The sequence below is a fragment of the Copidosoma floridanum genome, unplaced genomic scaffold, assembly GCF_036245765.1.
Source record: "Copidosoma floridanum isolate Cflo_tuat_1 unplaced genomic scaffold, Cflo_Japanese_pri ptg000001l, whole genome shotgun sequence".
NCBI classification, from domain to species: Eukaryota; Metazoa; Arthropoda; class Insecta; order Hymenoptera; family Encyrtidae; genus Copidosoma; species Copidosoma floridanum.
This window is the reverse complement of record NW_028321878.1, coordinates 12,420,232-12,445,356: the sequence shown is the minus strand read 5'-3', so window position 1 is coordinate 12,445,356 and position 25,125 is coordinate 12,420,232. Positions and strand designations below refer to the sequence as shown.

At 33.3% G+C, this 25,125-nt stretch overlaps 4 protein-coding genes across 5 annotated transcripts; 3 read left to right on the top strand and 1 right to left on the bottom strand.

The window, feature by feature from the left end:
* Positions 1–7: 7 nt before the first annotated feature.
* Positions 8–2,052, top strand: Tfb5 (transcription factor B5). 2 transcript variants are annotated; one of them, XM_089594211.1, is made up of 3 exons: positions 8–133; positions 806–882; positions 1,866–2,052. In XM_089594211.1, exons 2-3 carry the CDS (start codon positions 848–850, stop codon positions 2,050–2,052), a joined length of 222 nt encoding a protein of 73 aa, XP_089450337.1. In that variant the 5' UTR covers positions 8–133; positions 806–847. The 2 variants fall into 2 exon arrangements, with proteins under 2 accessions (XP_089450337.1, XP_014213342.2); XM_014357856.2 differs by lacking the exon at positions 8–133 and adding an exon at positions 416–518.
* On the bottom strand, positions 433–3,254 carry LOC106642925 (meiotic nuclear division protein 1 homolog). Its single transcript, XM_014357854.3, has 5 exons — positions 2,953–3,254; positions 1,552–1,785; positions 1,380–1,485; positions 1,165–1,311; positions 433–1,095 (listed from the first exon to the last, which is right to left on the bottom strand). Exons 2-5 carry the CDS (start codon positions 1,776–1,778, stop codon positions 958–960), a joined length of 618 nt encoding a protein of 205 aa, XP_014213340.2. The 5' UTR covers positions 1,779–1,785; positions 2,953–3,254; the 3' UTR covers positions 433–957.
* Positions 2,111–2,851, top strand: LOC106642926 (zinc finger HIT domain-containing protein 1). Its single transcript, XM_014357855.3, has 2 exons — positions 2,111–2,252; positions 2,317–2,851. Exons 1-2 carry the CDS (start codon positions 2,111–2,113, stop codon positions 2,631–2,633), a joined length of 459 nt encoding a protein of 152 aa, XP_014213341.2. The 3' UTR covers positions 2,634–2,851.
* An 876-nt stretch (positions 3,255–4,130) lies between the features above and the next one.
* Ipk2 (Inositol phosphate kinase 2) lies at positions 4,131–16,362 on the top strand. Its single transcript, XM_014357850.2, has 6 exons — positions 4,131–4,278; positions 7,142–7,376; positions 8,894–9,070; positions 10,310–10,570; positions 11,084–11,621; positions 14,985–16,362. Exons 2-6 carry the CDS (start codon positions 7,214–7,216, stop codon positions 15,274–15,276), a joined length of 1,431 nt encoding a protein of 476 aa, XP_014213336.2. The 5' UTR covers positions 4,131–4,278; positions 7,142–7,213; the 3' UTR covers positions 15,277–16,362.
* Positions 16,363–25,125: the final 8,763 nt, after the last annotated feature.

Here is a 25,125-nt window from a genome sequence, read left to right as displayed (position 1 = left end):
CGTAAAACTCACGCGCAACGGTGATGAACGTACTCATACGAATCCCTCGTGTGGTTTAATTGCGATACCGCGATCCAGTTGGTGATCTACAGATGTTCCCGATGATGTAATGGTTTTTTTGGGCATCGACGAGGTTATAACGCATATATTTATCTTGCAAATGTTTTCTCGGAGACGAAGCGTTTTTCGTCCTATATATATATACCTGTTGCGCAGTTGAGCGAGCCTTGACAATGAAAAATTTGAGTTAATTGACGTTCCCCAAAAGTTACTCTTCTTTTGCGTCTTACACTTACCTTCACATTTATGTATGTATTGCGTGCATGTGACTGCGAAATATAATTATATTTTTAGATTCGAGTGTCGACAATTAAATTACATTAATGACTTCAAGTATTACAAAGTTCCTTAATTGAAATATACATTTATTATAATTTTCATGTATTAGGGAATATAAAAGTAGAAAAATATGAGAAATATTTAATCTCGATTACTTATAAATATAGAAACGCAGCTAAGTATGTTTCAAATTTTACAGATATAAATAACATTTTCAAGTATAAGTATCTATATTTCGTTACTTATCGTTTAACAATTCGATATTCTACTTATTCGATAAACTTTTATTTTCCATGAAATACAGTCGTATAATAGCAAATAATTTGAAAAAATTGAATGCAACATATTTATAGTCATTCCCTTATGAAAAAATTTTAATTTTCAACGAACAAACCTTAATGCGCTATACATGCGAACAGACCTTATATTTAATCATCAAATCTAACCTAAAACGTTTGTAATGTAGGAGACGGTTGGAGATGACAGCGAGTGATAACAAATCGCCGAAATGGTGAATGTTATGAAAGGAATTTTGGTCGAATGGTAAGTAATTTGTACTTGAAGGCTTTAAGGAAGTGTTAACCAGTGAATAAATATACAAGTTTCTTCGTGACACTGCTACTCCAAATAGTCAAGGTCATCTGGAATGCGAAACTGCTTGTCCAGTTCTGATCCTTCAATGTTAAATTTCTGGTTACACCAGGTCTTCACATTGAAAATGTTATCTGTCCACGTGTTTGCTCCATCTTTGTAAAACTGTTAACAATACACAGTATAGAATAATGTTATTTTACTTCGTTTTTAGATAATTTTTTTTCTGGGTACCTTCACTTTTTTGTTCATTTCAGCTATGACTTCTGGATCAGCATCATTAAATTTCATGATTTGTTTTTTTATTTCTTCTTCTTCTGCTTTAAGATCTTTAATTTCTTTGATCACTGCCCTAGTTTGTTCATAATCTTCTTTATTTACCTGTTTGGCGTTTAAAGAATTAATAATTTGCTGTAAAATTTAACCTTTAAACTAATTATTATACTCACTTCTTCTCTCATAAGTTCTGATTTTAAACGTTCAAACTTATCATCCAAAATAAGAATTTTCTTTCCAGTTTCTGCATTTTGAGCTTCTAAGAGTGGTATTCTTTCTCTAAAATAGATTTATACTTTAGAATAATAATAACTAAGAGAACTAATTTATCCATAAATCATTTACCCTGGAAAAGACCAAAAATAAACAGATGTACCAATTTTATCTGAATGTACCAAGCCATCGTCAACCAGAGCTTGCAGTACATCTTTTACAGCCTGCTGTATAACTCCACATTCCTTTGGAATAGTGTTTTCCAACTCTTTTAAGGTGTAAAATTCTTTTTTCTCATGAAAAAATTGGAGTATCCTAGTTCTCTTCTCATCTGCTGATACTCTCTTCCTTTTGGACATTTTGTTTCTAATAAAATTAAATATTATTAGTATTATTCATGGCTTTCATGTAATAGACATTTCTAAATTGAACAATTGCTTTTTCAGTGATGAAGCTATGAAACAATTCTTGCTACACTTGGATGAAACTTTTGCTTTGGGAAAAAAATTTATTATTCAAGACTTGGATGAAAAACATTTATTCATATCAGCTGATATATTAGATACTTTGCAAGCAAAAGTTGATGATTTGATGGATCAAATATCAGCCTCTCTGATTGAAAAAAGTGCATAAGCAGAATAATTTTTAATAATTTTCTATTAGTAATAAGGAACTTTATTTATAAAACACCATGGCTGGAAGAGAATCCGGAAGAATCAAGGATATAATTCAAAAACGTACTCTTGATGAAGATGCCAGAAGACGCAGGCATAAAAAAGCACTGGAAGCTTTAGAGCAGGACAATTTTCATGAAGATCCTCATGCTGATTTAGGTAATGAAATGTTTTAGCAATTTATTTGTGTAAAAATCTATTCTTACACTGTACTTTATTTTAGTTATGAGCAAAAAGGTACCAAAATTCCAAGAAGATAATAAGAATCAAACTCGAAAGAGAAAAACGAGGTCAGCAGAATACTTTAAATTGAAGTTTAGAAAAAATTTTATGCAGCTTGTGGAAGAAGATCTAAACTACAATAATGGTCCCAACTATACGACAGCTCAAGCTCCACCATCTTGTTACCCACAAAGACATTTTTGTGCAGTATGTGGGTTTCCTAGTAACTACACATGTTTACCATGTGGGGCAAGATATTGTTCCGTCAAATGCCTGGGAACACATCTTGACACTCGATGTCTAAAATGGACAGCTTAAGTTCTACCATCTTTCTTTTTATAAATTAGGTATAGCAAACATTTTTATAATGCTTACAGTTGTGTTTAATTTTTTTTTTTTTTTTTTTTTTTCTACTCATGTCAACAATTATGTATATCATAAGTGGTTAAAGTAAAACACAAGTATTGAAAGACATGAATTAAAACTCTTAATAGCTTGTGTATTCTCAATAAACAAATATTTTTATATTTACATACAAACAATTGTGGGCGTTTATATATATTTTATATAGACATTGAAATGCATAGAAAATTTTTCTTATCAAATATCGTGTATTAATCAAGCGTAGAATACTTACAACTACTGTGTTACCGGATGATAAAACAAAAATTAGTTGAATTGAAAAGAGGAGTCGAGATATGAAATTCGACACCAAAACAAAATAGTCCGTATATTTGTTACGTTAAATGTAACGAAAAAAAAAAAATAATACGTTAAAACGTAATTAATCACCAAAATATAACATAGGCTGTCAATTTAAAAAAAATGGGAGAACTCGCTAAAATTGAAACAACGACACTTGTTTTGACAGCCAAGTTAACGTACATTTACTTATGCAACTAAAAAAGAAAAAAGTGAGGTTACTTTGATGCAAGTTTATACACGTTTCTTTCGTTTTTTCTGTAACATAACAGCGGGAAAATATTTTTCAATTTCATTGCCAACAAAGCGATACCGCAGCGGACAACTGCTCAGTGCTTCCCCCTCGTGCTTGTTTTGTAAACTAATTGTACATTTTGCCATTTTGGTGTTGGCAGTCATGTAAAAAAGCAAATGCTTCAATTTTCAAATCATCCAATACTTGGGTACATCCTTCTTTCATGTTACTTATTGAATAACAAAAGTATATTGATGGGTTAAAATGATTGAATAACTAAGGAATTCACTGTTTTCTTTTTATTTGAAAATATCATTGTTTCAACCAAAATCACCAATTGACAACTTGAGGTGTTTATAAAATAATCGTCACTTAGAGAACACTTTAGCGTCTTTATCAGTTGATGCAAAACAACGTATATAGAACAGGGAAAAGCACAAGGTCATATTATACTTGTATGCTTGTGCTTTCAATTAGTCTTGAGGCTCATACAATGAAAACAAAACAGTCAAACCATATTCGTTTCGACTCTGCGTTAAAACAATGGCAATCTTCTGTGTAACATATATAAGTGACAAATGCATTACATACATATTAAATCGTCAGTGTAGCAAGTTTTTTTTGCTTACACTTATACAGGTGAATACAATTTAAAAAAAAAATATATCTCTATCTCGAACTTCGCACTTGTAGGTAGTACTTTAGGCTGCAAGCATCTCCGGTATATCTATACGTATATACCTAGTTATTTCTTTTCCGATGTAGCGATGTGGATAAGCACCACAGGGCCTGGCACAGCACCTGCAGTCAGATCTCGCGTGCGACCCATAACTGACGCGCTTCCATATTATACAGCTCACATTGAGTGTTCATTTTTTTAAATTGATTTTTCTACATTTTGTGGATAAAAATTGTGGCAAATATGTGTAAATAGAGTAAAAAAGTTTTACAAAGTTATTAATTTATTATACATGTGTTTAAGGTTATGTGCCGAAGTCAAGAGTATTTTTGTGTTCTTTTTCACAAGTACGTGAGCATCTGTTAATTTTCTTTTACTATTTATTATAAAAATATTTGATTGAGTTATCAATGGGCGCAGTCGGTTGGCGCTGCACTTGCACGTCGCGACTTTGCCGACGCACTGATAAGCCGTGTGGGATGTATATGACGACGTTTTGTACATTCCAAATAAATTTTAAATTCGGAAAAAGCTCTATAGAAGCCTGTAAACGTTTTATTGTTTCGTCAACCGAATTGTAAAATTTTGTTCCACGTAACTGTTACCATTTATTTATTTACTCTATACAATGTATATTTCCAATCGTTTATCTCTTCCACGCAACTTATCCTGTAATTCCGATGCAAGCTCCCGTCACGTGAACGTGCGACGCGCGTGTGGAAGATAGTGGTGGTGCGCGCGCGACGCGCGTGCTCGTGTGTGCGTGCGTTCGTAGATGGCGCGCGATAATCCAGCCATAAAAAATTTAAATTACAAATTGCGCGAAAACACCCTATTGCACTATGGCTTATTTATTAGCATTGAAATGTAAACACCAGCTTTTCCGGCGCGACGAGCTTCATTATTAATATTTATTGTTCTCCCCAATAATCGCTAACGTCGAGTATTTTCTTTTTTCCCAACAGTCAAGCTACTGCGCGCACTTTGCATCGCAACTTTGCAATACACACACCGTATCGTGTACAAATATTGTGCTTGGGGTTGTAAAAATTTTTTCACCTCGTTTGCTTCGTAATACTAAAATGTATATATTATAGGGATCGTTATGTATATCTGCCGATAAACGTATACGCGAGTTTTTTTATTGTACCGTACACGCGTCTTTTATTGTATTGACGCGCTAACGCTCGAGACGTCTGTTTTACAAGAGAATTTTATCTGCGATCATACAAAAGCGCGACGCTCTTTTCTTTCGGAGCGCACGGAAAATCGCTATCGCGACTCGCCCAACCAGGTGAAATTGATTCTCGGCTTTTATTGATGAGAATTCATTTTTTTATTTATTCATGAACGATGGTGGTTTTTTTCGTTTGATGCTTTGTCAGGTAGTCGATGGTTGTAGGCACATATATTACATGTGAAAAAAAAAAAAACGGAGCGCTCATGTTGTTCGGTATTTTTCGCAAAGAGATTCTCAAGAGCCTGAGTCGAGCGGATGACTTATGTAACGTACGTGTATTTGCTCGTTGCTGTACGTTTAACCGTTATAAACGCCTTTTTGATCTCTTCCGAGCAGACAATAATCCATTGCAATTACGGTTTCGCTGCGTATAGGATCGTCTTGGATGAATTTCGTGTAAATGTGTGTGTGTTCGGTTGAAGGAAAAATTCCTCGGTGTGTTTTTCTGTCTCTTTGTGCGGATTCGAGAGAAAATTGACTGATTTTTTTCTCCTCCAAGCTTACGAATAGGCTCATGAATTGTATCAATTGTTTTTATTTCATTTTTTTTTTTTTTTTCTATTTTTTAAAACGTGTTTTCCAAGTAAGATTTTATTACTGATAAGCACGAAAAGGCATATAGTACATATAGCAGCAGTAGTGTCACTATAGCTTGCTGTTGTTACCAAAAGATAAAATCAAGTGTCTTTGTATGAAATACGAGACTAAAGTACAAACAAAACAATAAACGTTTTATGCCGATTTTATTTTTACTTTTGTAACTGCAATGATTATTAATTTTTTTTTTTACTCATAGAAAATTAAAAAAATTTTGAGTTTGTCTTTATTTTTTGGCAAACGTTAATATCACGGTAAAAAAAAAGTATGAAAAATTAGTATAAAATTTCAGCACAAAAATGACGATTTGTTGCGAAGAACTTATTTTTTAATCACATCTGTACGATATCTATTCGGTGACATAACTTTGCCAATGGCTTGTGCTGTATACGCTCTATACCAAAGATATCTATAACATCGTGTGTGTAGCTTAGTCTTGAACGATATCATCAATTGATAAAAATCTATTTTTAAAAAGCTGGAAACTTCATGGTGGTGATGTTGTTTACAAGTTTGATTCGATGAGAAAATCAATTTTATTCTACACTCTATAGCTTATTACATAGGATTTTGGTACACGATAAAAAAAATATAGCTGATGGTAAAATGCACCTTTCCCCAAGTTTTACAGCGAAACATTAAGTAATTTTTATTTTCGCGTATTTGAAAATTAAACATTAAATAATGATGTTAATATTATGAGTAATGTTATAAGTTTAGTTGTTCGAATCGTGTTGGAACTGAATAATACTATAAATAACAATGACTTTTCGCGTATAGTTACGCAGAAACAACGCGTCATTATTCAGATTGAATAAAAAAACAGTTGCTCAAACAAAGGAACATATTCTCACGTCTAATTACGATACAAATTACGTTCTTACTAATGTTGCACCTACAGTGTTGTGTATCCATATTGTTCGGAAAAAATCGTACGATCGCTACGACGATTAAAGCGAACATAACAAAGTGTAATAAACCTCCTCTATTGACAATGCACTTAAATCAACGCAAATAATGGATGAAAAAAAAAAAAAAAAAAAAAAAAAATTTCCTCTTGTATGCGCAGGTATGCACTTTGAGTCAGTTAAGCGGGCGTTATTTATAAAACCGATACTCTAACTACAAACGTACATGGTATTCCAGCGATCGATCTCAATTTTTTTTTTTTTTTTTTTTTTTTATCGTCGTACGCAACACGCCTTATCTAAAAACCGAGTTTATCAAAACCACTTTCTCATAATCGCTCATAGATCAACGTCTCAACGTGATACACTCGATCGCGACTCCCCGACCGATTTTCCCCCCAGTTTCGTGATATTACAATGTTGATAATCCAAGTAAAGTAAAATAAATGGACGTAACGTTTTAAGGTCAGCGGACGATTGGCTGTTGCGTCGAGGGTGTCTGCAAAATAGAGAGGGTACCCTTGGGGGGATAAAACCATGTCATCGTGCGTCGCTGGCTACGGCGGTGGCGACGAAGAACCGGCAGTGACGAAAAGCCGGCCGGTGACATGCGATCTGGAGTCGGAGCTGCCGGATGGCACTGCCTTTCTCGTCACTCAAGTCGCCGGCCATCCCTTCGATGTGCAGAAAAAAAAGACAGGTAAGCACTCGTTTGCTCTTCGTAACATTTTTTTCTTTCTTTCTTTTCCGACATTCAAGATAAACCTGTACTGTTGAAGAATAATGTATTGGAAAATGGCACCAACTGCGGTGTCAAATAGAGCTTCGTAAACTCGTATTTTCAGTAGATAATTAAGCTGACAATAGAGATTTACTCAAGTGTACATAATTGTTCCAAGGGGCGCTTTGTTTGTGTGAGTTTTGAAGTCCTTTCTAAAGACTCCTGGTCAAATCGTTGGAGAGCGATTCAATTCAAACTGGCATACACTGAACACTAAATTATTTCAGGGTTCAGTACATGTCAGTTTGAATTTTATTGACCGGCAAAGCTTTGAGTGGCCATCTCTAGACTTCAATACATCCATGTACCTACATGTAGGTACGCTAAAATATGTATTCAATTATTATTTTTCTTTCTTTTGTTTTTGAAGTCTAATTAATGATTTTTTTAAAAGCAATTTATTGTCACTTGAAGGTGATATGACTATTTGATTCCAAAAAATCTGTTGCACTTGAAACTTGACACAAATCCAGGCAAAATACATTGGACTTTAAAAAATTATTTTCAACTCGGAGTAAAATGAAATTACCGATATCAACAATGATAAAACGAGTACCTATATGTACGTAGCTTATCGATGGATTACCATAAACTAATTAAGGAACAAAATTTCGAGAGAGATAATGCCGTTGAGGCGTACCGACAAGTGTTCGAGTAATACTTGGTCGTTGTATTTTCCGAACTCCAACTTTCGAAAGTATACTTCTCGCAACGGATTCCCAAGTAACGAGAATTAGCGTGTAGGTACTTAACGAAACGGCGATGCGTGTGTCGCTTGCCATTCGCGCGAGACAAATATTGGCACAGCCAAAAACTACACTTTTGGGTAAAAATTCCTCGCCGACACAATTCTCGAGCGAACGAAAACAATCAGCGCGGAAAAATAATAACAGCCAATTATTCTCCCTCCGGAAAACACACGGAGCTCGTTACACTGCGAGTCAAATCTATTGTGCGGCACGTTTTCGCATTAACCTACCGCTAACCGCTTTCGTTTCTTTTTCTTTTTTTTCCCCTTTCGTTTTCCCTTTTCGCGTCTAATTACAGCTATACGACTGATAACAATGATTTCACTTCATTTGTTTAACTTCAGCTATACGTGTATAACGTGCATATACACGCGCTCGCACGCACACATTATCTTTTATCTCTCGGCGACTATCGCGTATTATAATCGTGGCGCGCACTTAGCTTCACAGTATTGAAAATTAGGAGGCTCGCATCAGAGGTCGATAGTATTTTCCACCGCGCGGTCGCTCCGTATATACATATATATATATATTTATAGTAAACGGTGACTCGCGAATAGGCGTGTTCTACTACGCGTGTTTTTGTACGGCTCGTTGTGCTTCCGAGACGGCGACAGTTTTGGTTTATCTTCTCGAGAGGTGATTTCGGTTTCATTGAAATAACATAAAAAATGCACATCGACGCAGGGATGCTGCAGGGCCCGAACGGCCGGGTGTTGAAGCCCATCGTGAAGCCGGTGCTGGGCGAGCGGGAGATCGCCTTCTACGAGAACCTCCAGATCTCCGGCAATCCGACCGACATGGAGATACAACGGCACACGCCGCTCTATCACGGCACCAAGGAGATGCGCATCTTCAATAAACGTTGGTATTTCATGGTTATCGTTGCAACGAAAATCCAAGCTTTTTTTAAACCAAATAGTTTCTTTTTTCGTTCGCTCAACCGTTTAAACGTGGGTTTTGAGAGTTCATGGATAAAAGGGTATAAGATTTTTTGAGTGAATTTCAACTTCATAAAATAATTGGTATTTTGCGTACTACTAAAAATAAGTTATAAGCATGAAAGTCGTTCCGAGGCGATCGTTGTGTTTTTCCAACTGCTTTGGTGCATCGTCAGTTTGTTCGTGAAAATAGTGCGAAAGTAATGCTTCGTTTCATCGAGTGACTCCGGAAAAAAATCGTCCAGCATGCGTGGATCGGTATAACTCTACTTATAGCGGGGTAGATTGGAAAAATCCTTGAAAAATCGACGTGACACACTTTTGTTCAATTGATTTTTAACTGTTGGATATATTATTTTTAAGAATATTGTATTTTCGCAGCGGTTGATCAAACGCGTCAATGCTCGCAAAAAGAGTTTCCAAACGAAATCGCTACAGGTGGAAAAACTAATGTCGATGCCGTCATTGTCACTCGATAAATTGCCGGTGTAGTTACAATATTAGCAATGTTGAACTAATCGGTTAACGTGTCAATGCTATCATGCAGTATTTTATTCCATACGGGCCGAAGCGTTTTATTAATTGTATAAATAAACGATTTTGATATAGCTTTATCGCGTTATAGACGATTAATTTAGTTATCTTCTGCTATCGCTAGAGCCTTCTAAACGTTTAATACCAAGAATTGTTTCTAACCATTTTTTTTTTTTTTTTTTTTTTTTTTTTTCTGCATCCAAAGCATCTATTTCACTCGCTTGTCTGATTCAACGATTTCAATAATATCCACGTACAAGCTGGGGCATGGATACTTTTTCAATTTTTTGTAATATATTTTTATTGCTCAAAATGTAACGGCATTATTTCCGCTAAAATAGGGTACGCTCTTTTATTTACTACTTATGATGCATTACTTGACAAAATTTTTTCTAGCATAAAAAAAGCATTGTAATTTTAAAGAAAAAGTAATTCAGAAAAAAAAAATGATCAAAGGATGTAAGAATATATTTGAATATTTTACTTGGGATACTTAACAACAAATTGTAATGTATGAAACGTGTTTTACTTATTTGTCATAAGAATTAAAATTTCTGAATATTTTATTGTATCAGGAAAAAAATTTTAACTTTGAAAATATTCAACTTTCTTGACTGTTTTTTTTCAGGAATCAAGTTTCTAGAACTGGAAAACATAACGGAAGGGATGATCGAGCCATGCCTCATAGACATAAAAATTGGGAGACGTACTTGGGATCCGCTGGCGACGCCCGAAAAACGCATCTCCGAGGAAGTCAAGTACGCCGAGTCCAAGGCTGCCTACGGGTTTTGTATAACCGGCTTTCAGGTTTACCGGATACCATCCGGGAACCTCGAGAGGTTCGACAAAGTTTATGGCAAAAATCTCGACGCTACGAGTGTTGTCAAAGGTGAGGTGTACGTCATAAACTGCCAATGTTTTTCTCATGTTAGATAAGATAATGGTGTGTACGAAAAAATGTGCACAAATACTTGGAAAAAGTGTTTTTACCTGTGAAGTAGGTTTCAAAGTACTATTCATTATTTTTACAAGTTCCGAATTCCATTAATAACGTATTATTAAATAATTAAAAGTTAAAACAAATTTTATAAAATTAGTAGTTTTTAAACTTTTATCAAAGTTAATAAGACTTTTGTTATTCGACTATGAAAAAAAAAACTATTTTCGTGAAACTGTAAAATTTTGTTTATCATTTACAACGTCGAACATAACGTGGATCGTGCAATAATAAAAATCATGATTATTTAAAAATCCACGAAAAATATACAGTTTTTTGCTCGATTGCACTTGTGATGGAGTGATTTTGACGTTGAACGATTTGTTTGTCACTCCTAATAAGAAAAACATCGACCAAAGTACCTAACGACAAACATTTTAACTGACCAATCAATCTGCATTTCAGCTCTCGAGTTGTTTTTAAACGGCACATCGACAAAACCCCCGTGCCGTGAGCTGGTGCTCCGGCTGCTCTCGAATTTATGGAAAATCCAGTCCCTCTTCCGCGTGCAGAGGCGCTACCGGCTGTTCTCGAGCTCCCTGCTGATAGCGTACGACGCGAAGTGCCTGCGCCAGCAGCTCGCGCTGCGCCAATTGAACAACAGCTATGCCGAGTCCGTGCTGCGGGTGCCGTTCAACCGGTGCAAGAGCTTCTCGGGCGGCCGGAGCCTCAACTCGATCAACCAAGTCGGCAAACTCGGCTCGCCGGCCGGCGTCAACTCGAGGCCCGAGTCGCCGAGATTCGAGACGCTGAGGACGACTGGAGAGGAGTTGTCACCGGTGAGGCCCAGTTCCCCAAAGTCCGAGTCACCTACACGGAGCCCGAGGCTCAATCGCGCCATAGACAGGCTGCAGAGGCTCAAGCGGAGCATTAGCTTGCAGAGCTGCGAGGTATCGCCCGAAAAGACGATCAACACCGACTATGGCAAGGAAACCCACTACAGGTATACATTTTTTTTTCAACCCATAAAGTGTAATTTAATGTTTGTGTTTGTTATCCGACATTGTAGTGTTTTTTCGTGCGGTTCTTTGGACTTTTACGTTGAAGAAATTGATATACTTGGATATTTGTGATTTCACTTTATTTGGATTTTTTTTTTTTTTTTTAACGAGTATTCAACAGAATCCCTTTGGGCACTAACATTACCACATTGTTGTTCTGGCAGGTGGTATCTCTTACTTGTAGAAAATTTTGTTACAAATGCAGAAAGACTTGTATATTATTATACAACTTTTATGTACTACTATTTTTGATAGGATTAAAATTTAAGAAATTTATGTGATATGACGCTACATAACTTCATACAAAATGTAATTATTGATGAACAGCAAAACAATATTTTAGTTGGTCCAAAAATAATGTACATTCAAGATTTTGACAAGAGATGTTTTTTAATTGAGGAAATCATTATCACTATAATATGTCAGATCTGTTTCGTGCATTGTAAGTATAACTTGCAAGACGAAGATAAGCAGTATTAAACGTTAAAGCAAATTAAATGAATAACTTTTTTATTTTCTTAACAATCATTCATACATTTATGCAAAAAAACGTAAAAAAATATAAGAAATTGGCCTCATCCATAAGAAAATTGCTTCTTATTTGTTTAATTGTTCCAAAAATACAACTTTAATATGCTGGTTGTGATTGGTATAAAAGTAGTACTGATATTTATATTGATGAATTGCGTATTACACATGCGAGTCTTGACAGTTGTGCATGTCCTAACATAATTTACTTGTCATTATCATTCGGCTGGCAGTAATATTATTTGTTACTCAGTGACGTATGATACATATTATTCTGTTGTGATGGATCATAATAAGTATTGCCTTGAGAATTAGCACCTAAAATTCCTATGGTGGAGTGTCCATTACTCCCAAAACCAGCTCCTGAATTTGCTGAAGGAGAATAACCGTTACCTCTAAATCCAAATCCTAAGTTTCCTTGGGGAAAATAACCATTACTTCCGTAATTACTTCCCGCAACTCCCTGTGGATAATATCCATTAGTTTGAAAGCCAGTTCCTATATTTTGTTGCGGGTAATATCCATAACCAGCTCCCAAATTTCCTTGTTGATAATATCCGTTGGTTTGAAAGTTCATGTTTTTTTGCGGATAATATCCATAACCAGCACCTACATTTCCTTGTTGATAATATCCGTTGGTTTGAAAGTTTATGTTTTTTTGCGGATAATATCCATAACCAGCACCTACATTTCCTTGTTGGTAATATCCATTGGTCTGAAAACCAGTCCCTGCACTTACTTGCGGATAATATCCATAACCAGCTCCTAAATAGCCCGGTTGAAAATATCTACCATTTTGAACATTGGTTTGTTTATTTCCTGGTTGGTTATTCATATTAAAGTAGCCGTAATTGCCGTTGATATTCGGTTGAGGATAAAATTGGGGCATTGGTTGAGTATATCCTGGATTATTTGTCGGTGCCACGGGACTGTTTCCGTTATTTTGAATAGGACTAGGAGGAACTTCAATTACTTTTAGAAAGCCTTGTAAGTTGGCTGATCCATTAGTCACATCTGAATTATCATTTGACTCGTTTGAAGGGTCATAACTACTCGAGACGTGAGGTGGGTCAGGTGATATTATTACATTGGATGTCTTTTCAATACTGGGACTGGTAAAAGTGTTTTTGTATATATTCTGAGGGTCACTGTTTACAAAATTTTGTACATTACCTTCTGGAGAAAAAGAAGGAGGATTTTGTGATACTACTACCTCCGACATGTTACTATCATTGGGAGCTGTGGTAGTGGCACCACCATCTTCTGACTTTTGCGTTGTCAGGACTAGTTTTTCTTGACTTTTATCATCTTGATCCCCTACATTTTTATTCACATCGTATGTGCCCTTATCAATCTGTGCTTCATCTTTTATATCAGGATATTGCTTTTGTGCAGTAGTATGCCGTATAGGGAGGCCCGGAGTTTCTAAAGCCAATTTTAGTATTTCACTAAAGTGACCGTTAGTATATTTTATCTCATCGTCAACTGTGAAGGAAAAATTTACGTTTCAATAGAGATTACTAATACTTTTAAAATAAAACATTTCACGCATACTAGTGGATTCGCAGATATTAGCGTACAATTATAGATTAATTTTCTTAACAACAAATTAGTTTTTATTTCTAATAATTGCTAATAATAATGATTTTCAGATGATTCTTACGTGATTTAGGTTGCTTCTCATCTTGATTACAGCGGTCTTTTGAAATCAATCCTAGCTGGACACTCGAATCCTGAAAAAAAATTAAATTAATGATAAAAAAACTATTACTATCCAAATTTTTTTCTATGAACAAAAATTTTAATATAGTTTATTATAATACTCGAGACTAGATGATAGATGAAGTGTTAATCAATAGATCCTTTATACTTTTGTTTTGTTTAATTAACTAAAATATCAATAATACATGTAACTAAAAATAATATTTTTCTGGATAGGTAGTTTTATATTTTTCATGCTTAATCAGACAAATCCCCAATTTACTAAAGATTTTTATGTAAGATTTAAGAGAATGTAAAAAAAAGTATTTAAAAACGATTTCAACACTTACCTTTTTCAAATCTTCACTTATACTCGCAGCCTACAAAAGAAAAAAAAATTTTAATGATAAAATTGTATGTGGGTTGTAATTCACATGCATTACATCATCACTGCAATGTATTATGTGGAAAACCTTGATTAGTAAAAACTGTTTGTCATAAATGTGTTTAATCACTACGCGTATTAAAAATGTATCCACCACAACAATCAAACTGATTTGTGACATGAACGTAGTAAAAAAGATTTGTTTGTGTACATTTTAACAATAAAGTATGAATTGATTTTCCATGGCACGAAAATTCAACTTACAAAAACGAGTTGGACGCCTACAAGCACGTATATGAGATTCTTTACGGACATCTCGATGGTTCGAGATAAGCCAAAAACTGTACTGCAAGGCACATCTGTTTCAGTTATTTATACCAGAAATCTTGTATCGTATCAGTTGAAGAAAGTAACACCTGTGATAGAACGAAAGAACGAACGATTATTCCACCGTATGACTTTCAATCTTTCAAAATTGAAATACCAAGAGAGTAGAGGTTTATTATATTTTCCATGTGCCAATCTTATACACATTCATTATGCATATTGAGCTCGATTGCCGCAAAATTCCGTGGCTTTGTTATTCGTGTTAAAATTTTTCAACTAACAAATTAATAAAAATATCTCATATGAAGAATATCGTGTATGCGTCTAAACTAAAAAATAAAAAAATCATCATTCTGTGTTTCAGTGATTCGAATAGTCCAAAAAAACGATTTCCCGACGTACAAGTACCCAAACTCTGCCGAACGCACTCGTACTCGAACAACTTCGACGCGGACATAATAGAGATGAAGGAGGACTACGCGAATCTTCTTTCCGAGCTGAGCGCCAACAGCAATGGCGAGGACAGGCATGACTGGGCGAGGGTTTGTATGATCGATTTCGCCCACGTTTTTCCAGCCGAGGACTCGGAGATTGACGAAAATTACCTCGAGGGCATCGACAACCTCATCAAGATCTTCGAAGAATTCATCGCGTGATCCTGCAATGTTACAACACGCGACAAACGCAACAGCGATTTTTTTTGTCGTGGATATGTATATTTCAGCGGAATAAAACTGGAATTATGGCGTTTTTTTCTCTGCGTTCTGCGGACACTTGTCAATGTCACTCGGTACTGTTTTTATAATGCGATGTAAGATATTCATCACCCGATGCAGAAGTCGAATATTCACAATTATTGAAAATTTTCACGTTGAAATCAATGGGTTAAATTTACAGTAAGTGATTACGTTTTTTTTTTTTTTTTTTTTTTTTTTTTTATCATTCCTGTGTTTTGTCGTTACGCGAATCTTTCAATTGACTCTGAAATCTGTAATTACGAAGGAAATGTTACACGATTCGTGTGTTTTTTAATCCATTGAATTGATCAATGTCAAAGTGTGTGTTTATTCGAATAATTGTACATACGAAGTTCATGGAATTGTTAGTTTTCTATTCGAAAAAATTTGATGATAAAATTTTTACATAAATTTTGTAATCATAGCTTGGATGTAAATAGATACGATTGCTCGTATAGTAGTATTTAAATTTACTATTTGAAAGTAACAGACATACAATTTTCAAAGTTAATTCATGAAGACCAAACAATTTTCCTTAGTTCTAGAATTTTTAAGGAATTCTTCATGTTTGTTGCGCGATAAGAAATTAAAGCCAATATTTGATCAAGTAGTGGTGCTGGGGTACGGAAACCTCAATATTATATGAGTAAATAATTTTTTTTCTTCCAGTATCGGCGGTTCGGGCCAATGATAACGGACAAGATCTAGAAAGACGTAATAAGTATACATCGGAGTTATGTAATTTTGAATTCTTGAAATAGTCAATCAATAAGTTTACGGATATTGTATTGCCAAATCATTGAATGACGTATTTACGCACGCTGTCCTTTGATATTAGCTTAAATCGTCATACTTATGTGTGTGTAAATGTGTGTGTGTGTAAAAACTGCTAAACATGGATTGAAACAGTTACCAGTTTTCGTGTACCGTAAATATTGTTCGTAACCGTAAGTTAAATTATTTTCAAAGAGACTCATATGTCCATTTGAAGAAAGTAGGTCATCCCAGTGCGTTTGTTTTAATGAAATTTTATGAAATAAAAATAAATATTAAAAAAAATTTGTGTGTACTTGTATACTTTTCTTATTTTTACAAGGTCTTTTCACCAGAGCATATCATTTTCGGTTATTGAGACTTTCACCTATGTATTGGGTGTATCTGCTATTATGGAAATTTTTTGAAAAGATAAAAAGATTAGAACAAAGTTTAAGAATGTAAGTATAAGTATGATTAAAAATATTGAAACAGCTGATGCAGTGAATTCAAATAAAACGTCTTGCTCTGACGTTTTTACATTTTTATTTTTTTGTCCATCTGAAATTTGTAGAAAGGCTTCATGGACAAAAGAAAAAATTGATGTTTTAATTTGGAAAAATAATTTAATTCATAAGATGTTTTAATTGTTTATTTACAATTTTTACAGTATTCTTCTACGTTTAGCGATGCAGCACAATGTCATAATATATATTATATTACAGTGTACTGACCTCGGAGAGGTATAAACTCTCATAAATATGTTTACCAACAAGGCATTCCTTAGATTTAATACAATGATTATAGAAATTATTAGAAGATTTAAAAAAAGCTATTTTTGTGCATATAAAGTTTATCCAAACGAGTGATATATATATATTTTTTTTAATATTTAAAAACACAGTGTAAAAATTAAATTAAACAAGACTTGTCAGTTTATTTTTTCATCAGTATTATTTTACCGTTTATATGTTTAAATTTAGAGCCTCATTAATAATAAAAATTGTATAAAAACGTTTTAGAAAATATTTTATAAAGACTAGTTTTTTTAGTGATAAAATTTTCATTAGATACAGAAGCAAAATTAATAATAAATGTTAACAATTTGTGTCGAATGAAAACAATATTTTGAAAATAAAAGTTACATTTAATTTATAAAAAAGATTAGTTTATAAATTAACTTACCAAGCTTAAAATTTTTAGGATCAAAATAATTAATGTCATATGTAAGTATAAATATATTTAATAAAACGGTGATTATTACTTTTTCAGTTGTTTTATTATTTCAGGAAATAGTACAAGCTTGCAATTTACCATATACGTTGGGGAGTCTGCTCTACAATATTTTTCAATAGAGTCTTTAGAAGAAATATAACTATTACATAATTTTTAATACTGTTTGGATTGAACTGGATTATACACATCTTGTTCAACAGTTATTTTATTGTTGACTGGATGTATTGGAATCCCAGTGAGATTTTCTACGCCACCATACTGTTCTTGAGAGGAATTTTGCGACTCACTGGTGTTTTTTATGGTTGGAATGGCCCGGAGTTTTTTGCTATTCACCGCATTTACCACAATTTTAGTTAAATTTTTGAAACCGTCATACTTTTCTTCAGTAGCATTATCCCACACTAAATTTTATTTTCTGATGATTTCTGCAGTGGCTAGTCTTATTAAACCGATTCAGAATTTCATCAAAAGCTGCATCATAGGACGTTTCTTTTTCTGTGCTAGTAACTGAAAAATAAAAATTGATTAACACTTTTAAATAGATAATTACCATAAGTATCAAGTTTTTTTTTATTAATAATATTTGACATGCTCAAATTCGTACCTTCATCCAATCTACTGGGATCCTTTTCATTTTCCTGTTGAGTTGAATAAAATTCATGTTGTTGGGCCGTCAAATTCGAATGAAAAATCAATAATAAAATAAAAAATACATAACTTATCATCTAAAATTGATTATCAAAAGAAAAATTAGTGATTTATAGTTTTTACAAATTGATATTTTATCAACCTATTCGATATTTCTTTATTTCGTACAATGAAATCTAAAGAAATAACTATTCCAAATATTAAATGCATTCAAAAGTTGTTTAATTTTTTAGGTGAAAGTTTCGTCCAGTCCAAAAATGTCAGTAACTTCGTTGTAGGGATACTTGGATATTTTTTAAATGTTTAAGTACGAAAGTAAAATTAAAAGGGTAGCATTACGTATATATATATATATATATATGTTCGACCTTGTGGGTCCCATGTCATACTCTACATGTTAACCCGAGTTTGTACAGTATTATTCTTCAACACAATCTTGCATGACAGCTTAATTTTTGTCCAATAAATCAAAGTATTCTACCAGACGTGAAGTAGGCACTTCAAAGTTTGGTACCTCCAATCAAAAAGTTATAATAACGGAATCTGTGCAGAAGAAAATGTTAACTTACCAGAACAAGTTGAGTAATCACAAGAGTGACGGCTAAACTTTTAAAACACATTTCAATCGTTTAAGATAAGTCAAATGTGTACAGGCTACTCAACGTCTAGTACTATTACATGATAATATATAATACAATATATAATATTATATAATACATAATATTAGTTTAGGAAAACATAAAGACGTAACTAATTAACGATTTTACCGTACTATTTTTAATACTTCAGAATAAATACGGTAAGAACTAATTTTTATTCCATATTTCAAATGATTCGTGCAAGAAGTCGCATGATTTCTTTACCAACATTTTTTTAACCAATCACCGAATGAGCTTGATATAAGTTGTTACCTTGAGGACATCGTTAAGATAGTTCAAGAATTCATCGTATTGTTCTCGCATACAAACACAAAAGCAATTTCATCGACATTAATAGAAACTTAAATCGTAGTGTTTTTTTTTTTTTTTTTTTAATTCTGACATGTACGCGTGTCACAGTCATTAGCTGCTTCTTCATGCTTTTCAAGATATAACTAGGACAAATGTCAAAATAATGAGTTTTTTATTCTTTCTTCATAGTTAAATTTATAAACCAAATATATAATCGATACACGAGGACATAATTTTATAGATCAGTTTTTTTAAAGTCACGCTCAATATTTCTAAACATTTAGATTACGCTTAGATATTTTTATGCTCTTTGCAACATTAATGATTTCTTGAGATTCAAATTTTTTTTTCGTTTTCAATTTTCACCAAAATACTGGTGTTACAAAGTTTTTTCATTTACATGTTTTAAGATCATACCTACCATGATTAATATTAATACACCAACAATTTTCTATTATCTTACACGTTCATTCTTACTATAACTTTATACAACGTTCAATCTCACATCCAAGACAAGTATGACAATTTTAGTTTTCTCGAGTGAATCCACAGCAGAGACCAAACATTATTTTTTTTTCGAACTTCTTACAACTAGTGTAAAACATTAGTTGATAGTTATCATGTATAGCATTTTCTTTGTTCATCTCATGACATCATGACATTAATCTTAAACGATTCCTCGAATCACTTAAATAGATACTGTACTCATTAAGATATAATTTTACCTAAATTTCATACTGCCCCTAGAAATCAAGAAACGTACAAGTGAAATATCTGGTACTACCAGAGGCAATATTCACGAAATTGAACCGCAGGATCAATTTCAGGGACCGAATTCCAGCAGCCGCGAACTTAGTCCCATGTCGATATTGTCTGGATCATACGTTATAAATAATGTCACTTTGGGCTTTTTCGTATTAGGACTACCATTTGATGAATTCATGGCATTTTCTGAAACTCCAGTCGAATTTTTGTGATTCACGTTCGATTCTTGAATGGAATTCTGCGACTCACTGGTGTTTACAGGATTGCTTATGGTTGGGGACGGACCTACTGTACTTTGCTCCACATTTTTTGTATTGTTTATTCCGTTAACTGAAACTTCAGTTGGATTTTTTAAACCATTACTATTTCCTGAAGTTGTATTCTTTTGTACTGATGAATGTTGTGGTTTTTTAAAATACTTGTTTTTCCACAACCACTCCCCGAGAGCACGAAAAATTCCATGATTTGACGATTTAGTGCCGTTACTCTTGACTGAAAATTAATAATTACATTGCAAAAGTGTTTTACCAATTAAAAACATTAAGCTATTCACAGCTTATTTGTATAATTAATTGATATTTTTTTATAGTATTCGTATTATTGCTAAAGTAGTGTACACATGATACTTACGTGTGGTATATTTGCTTCGATCTTCATCTTTAGTACTCTCAGTTGGAGTCAATTCTAGTCGAAGAACATTTGGATGAATAATTTTTGTATCTACCGACACTTCCGTTTGATTTTCAAGATTATTTTCTCGAGTATTGTCTAGCCCAGTACTTTTTAGTGGTAAAAGTTGCGGAAAAGTATAATTCCAAACTTTTTTCAGCGTATTACCTAAGTATCCATACGATCGAAGGTTGTTACTTTTAACTGAAAATTAAAAATGGCCAGAAAAATTCACATATCCTAAAGAATCTCATCCATGTAAGTATTGGCTTATTTATTGTACTGCTAACATTAATTTTACAGATTGTACTCACGTAAATAGGATAGCTTTTGATCTTCATCTTTATCTTTATTTTCTGGCTCCGATTCTTGTTGCTGACCCTTTGTATTCTAATGAGAATAATTATTTAAATAAATTTAAAAAAAAATTCTTAACTTGCGTTGAATTGAATGAGTTCTTATAATAATGATTCATTAATTTTTTAGCAATATGGCATCTTTGAAATTTTCCAAGTTATGGAAAAAACTCTACGTGCGATTCGTGTAGAGCGACGCTTTGCTTATTCATAGTAACAGGCGTGTAGTACAAGCCATAAGCCGCCGCATAAGCATAACCATGATTTATACACATTGAGAAAATATGAACTGTGGGACACAGTTTTTGGGAGTGAGCTATTATTAATTTATAGATTTGTTGCCAAAATGTATAGATACGTTTGTGCTCGAGTTAAAAACTGCTTCTCGCGCCCTTCTCATGAAAAAATGCTATAGTCATGAGTATGATGGAATATGATGAAATTAAACATTAGGTATCTCATGGAATGATTACTTGCAATTCACATGATTGAACTGTTGTAAGATGATAAACAATAATTATTATTTTAAAGTCAGAGTACTGTACGAAAATTTAACTCACCAGAACAAGTGGAATAATCACTAAGGTGAAGAATAAACTCTTAAACAACATTTCGGTGGCTCGAAAGAAGTCAAAAGTAGTACTGTACGGCATGACTACTTCAAAGATATTTATATTAGAAAAAAAAAAAAAAGAAAATCACATCAACTAACAAAAATAACGCCAGCATCGTAATAAATAAGTGATGATACAATATTATTTTTTATTCTTTGGATTGAAACAGGAAATGAGGTGTTTCCTTTGGTAAGCTTCAATTTTGCGTACATTTTTTTATACAAGAGTACTAAAGAGTAAATTATCTCGAAGCCGTAGGTATTGAGAGTACTTTTCACTGAGGAACTCATCGCATCTTTCTCTCGTATAAACACATAAGTGATTTCATTTTTCAGAAACGGAGACTTTGATAAAAGTATCTCATTTTGTATTTATGGACGCATATGTCACACCATTATAGCTGTTTTTCCCGATTTTTTCAAATACAGTCAAGACATTTGCTAATTATTCACAATACCTTTATTTTCTTCTGTGGTTTGCCTTTATTTGGAACTTTTCTCAGTGCTTTGGGACAGTAAGAACATAAAAACTATCGTGTTTGTTTGCAGAGGAAAATTTATTAAGTGAATGGCATGAGAAGCGTAACCTTTTTTAATAAAAAAAATGCAGGTATCCACATTATAAAAAAACCGTTAAGGTTCCACGAAGGACTACCACCAAGTTTTGGATCATGATTTTGAATTTAACCACTTTCCTGGAAAATTTAAAAAAGCTGTCCATGTTGTTAATAGACTACTACAACAACATTCTCTACATTTAGTGGAGTAGTGGTAAGCTATTTTAATTTTGTTTCTGATAATGTCTTTTAAACTACCTTAGAAACGCGTGTTTTTTAATATCTTTGTAATCGCATTGCGGAGCACACTTTTAATAACTTTGGTTTATTTTTTGATTAAATAAATAAAACTTTATTTAAATGTTTTAAATAACTATGAAGCAATCACACATATTAATTTATACGTATCGTCATTATAAAATTTTATGTTGAGAGACGCGATTTGAGCTTCGATTTCCTCAAATACTTTGTTGTAATTAATTAATAAATATCAAAAAAATGCTTCTTTAGAGCAGAGAGGAATTATTCCCTCCTGGGAGACAAAATACAACCTACTCTACGATGGTAAGATTAAACTTACAACTTGAAAAGCTACATATCTAATATTCAGAACTGTTTCTCGGCATTAATTTTTTATCTAACCGTCTAAATAATGATATATTTTTCGTTTACGTAAGGGTACCCGTAAACTTCCATCTTAATTGGTGTCAAAACAAATAAACAAAAAAAAACTAAAAAATACCGTTTTTCGTTAGAGTAATTAAAAGTAAATCATGCTTAACCGCTGTCTATTATAAACTTCACATGCGCAGCAAAATTTCATTATAAGCGATATCTTTTTTTTCGTAGACCAATACCTACTCGAACAAGTTGTATACCTGTATAAATACGATTGAATTTCCCTGGAAGTTCGTATAGTGATCGAGATTATCTCCGGTATAAGTGCATTCAGTTTTCAATCGTCCAACAGTGCGGTTCGAAATTTTTTTTTTCTTGATTTTTAATTTGAATGATTAAATGTCTTAACTACTGAATTGTCACATAGTCCAACTATTAAAACTCTACAATTGCTAAGGTAAGTTTTTTTCAACCCAAGAAATAAACTTCATCCAACCAATTCAGATAAACTCATTTACTTTTTGCAAACTTATAAAATATGGTTAATAGTACATGACGACCGCAACCATAATTTACTTTCCGCAAACAAATAAAAAACCTAATCGAAGGAAATTCCTTTAATTCCCAATTGCAGTACCAACATCAACACCTAGAAAAAACCCGATAGGACTTTAGCTGATCTACCAGCGTTTATCAACATGTTGTGTAGAAATTGTGGGCGACCACGCTGCAAAGACCATGTAAGCGTAAATATCTACTGGTGCCCAAAATGTCCTGCTCATTTTACACAGAAACAGCAACTGAATACGCACATGATTCAGAGACACCTGTGGCCCTGCGAGCTGTGCCCAAGCAGTTTTAGTTGTCCCCTGGGGCTTTTAATACATTTGGAAGAAAGTCATAACACCGACACTAGTCAGCAAAATCATGCGGGACCCTCGCAATGTCAGCATCCTCATCACCATCATCACCATCAAAAGCAATAGAGCTGGTACGATTCAAAGAGTTCTGAGTTAATAATTATCAGAAGTGCGAAATTTCCATTAATCAAGAATTTATTTTGAGAACAGTTATTTCAAATACTCGATACTATCGATTACTACACAAATTTTGTATATTCAGAAACTATGTAGATTATCTTTTATTGTCCTGTTTGTAAGTACATCCTTTTTTCGAAAATCGTTAAAAAAAAAAAAAGTCTAGGGAAAGAAGCAATATCTGTTAAATTCAAAAAATCTCGAAGAAATTAGTTCATTCCATGTGAATATAATAGATTATCCGAGGTTGTAATACAGACTCTACATGATTAATAAATTTCGTTGAGAAAGATAATACATGGGTAACAGTTATTCTTATGGCATCCAAACCTTTTTAATACAAATACATGTACATTAAATAGTATATGAGAACAAAATAATTTACTACTCATATCGGTAAGCAATAATACTAACCTTAACGGTTGTAATTCCTGAACGACTTCGTAATGTACTTCACACGAGATAGTAATGTTGAGGTGAATAAAAAATGATGTTTATTAAGCTCTTGCTCGTGATTTATAGCGAGCCGACATAGCTCTCTGTAATACTGTTTTCATTTGCAAATAATACGAAGACAATTTTTTTTTTTGGAACACGAAGAGGAGAAAAAGTAACAGTTGGAACTATAAATAAAGTAGTCGACACTTAGATTTGGCTATGACATTATTTTTGGAGTACTCATTTTACGTTGTTGCTGAAAATCTTAGGTCCACAAAGAGTATGATAACCTGTTCCTTCTTCTGAAAGTAAGCAAATCAAGTTGTGGTTTTATTCGGTAACACCTTCTTCTCTGTTAAATACCACAGAGATGTGCGGATCCTTATAATTATTTCATAATTTCACTTCACCTTTTAGGACGTTTGTTTTAAAGTCTATTTAACTGAGACTTGATGTCCTTGGTAGGTTGTGCTATTATTTTTTAATAATGAGGATATTAGACCAAAAAAATATTTGTTCTTCATGTAATGCAGATTTTATATAAGATGAAAAATAAAAATGATACTGAAGATAAACTTAATTTTTTTAATTTAAACGTACAAATATTTGAAATATTTTGATAACCACTTGATAACTTTTTAATTTATGTATTTTTTTTTTTTTTTTTTTTAATTTCTAGCAAGTAGATTGTTCTTTCCCTATCAAGTCAAAGCCCACCTGAGACTTAAAAACTCGTTAATTAAAATGAAAACTTTATATTCCTTAATCGCTGCTCAAAATATATTTTTTCAACATCCAATCTTTGATGTAATATCTTCTTATTGAATGTATGAGGTGAGAATCATTGTAAAAATAATTATTTGTGGTATATACACCTGTAGTAAAAAAGAGCTTGCACAAGTGTGTATTAACATTAGACGCGCGTGTGTGTAAGAACTGGCGACTCGGTTTGATAAGTTTTGCCTTTGGGAACATTGTTTATCTATGTCATCACTATACGCGTCACTATACTTATCTACCTCCTGTACTTACACGCGAGTCCACTGATATATTCGAATAAAAACGCGGTAGCATTGTTGTGATAATTTTGCTTCTCGCGTACAATACAATTACACGATGAAAGATTAA

Bases quoted from the DNA above. Each gene is read 5' to 3' on its own strand.
- LOC106642925 (XM_014357854.3), bottom strand. From the start codon at position 1,778: ATGTCCAAAAGGAAGAGAGTATCAGCAGATGAGAAGAGAACTAGGATA. The intron at 1,486-1,551 runs GTAAATGATTTA...AATCTATTTTAG, and splicing joins TATTTTTGGTCTTTTCCAGG to AGAAAGAATACCACTCTTAG. The intron at 1,096-1,164 runs GTACCCAGAAAA...TATTGTTAACAG, and splicing joins AAATGAACAAAAAAGTGAAG to TTTTACAAAGATGGAGCAAA.
- Tfb5 (XM_089594211.1), top strand. From the start codon at position 848: ATGGTGAATGTTATGAAAGGAATTTTGGTCGAATG. The intron at 883-1,865 runs GTAAGTAATTTG...TTGCTTTTTCAG, and splicing joins AAAGGAATTTTGGTCGAATG to TGATGAAGCTATGAAACAAT.
- Ipk2 (XM_014357850.2), top strand. From the start codon at position 7,214: ATGTCATCGTGCGTCGCTGGCTACGGCGGTGGCGACGAAGAACCGGCA. The intron at 7,377-8,893 runs GTAAGCACTCGT...ACATCGACGCAG, and splicing joins TGTGCAGAAAAAAAAGACAG to GGATGCTGCAGGGCCCGAAC. The intron at 11,622-14,984 runs GTATACATTTTT...TCTGTGTTTCAG, and splicing joins GGCAAGGAAACCCACTACAG to TGATTCGAATAGTCCAAAAA.
- LOC106642926 (XM_014357855.3), top strand. From the start codon at position 2,111: ATGGCTGGAAGAGAATCCGGAAGAATCAAGGATATAATTCAAAAACGT. The intron at 2,253-2,316 runs GTAATGAAATGT...ACTTTATTTTAG, and splicing joins AGATCCTCATGCTGATTTAG to TTATGAGCAAAAAGGTACCA.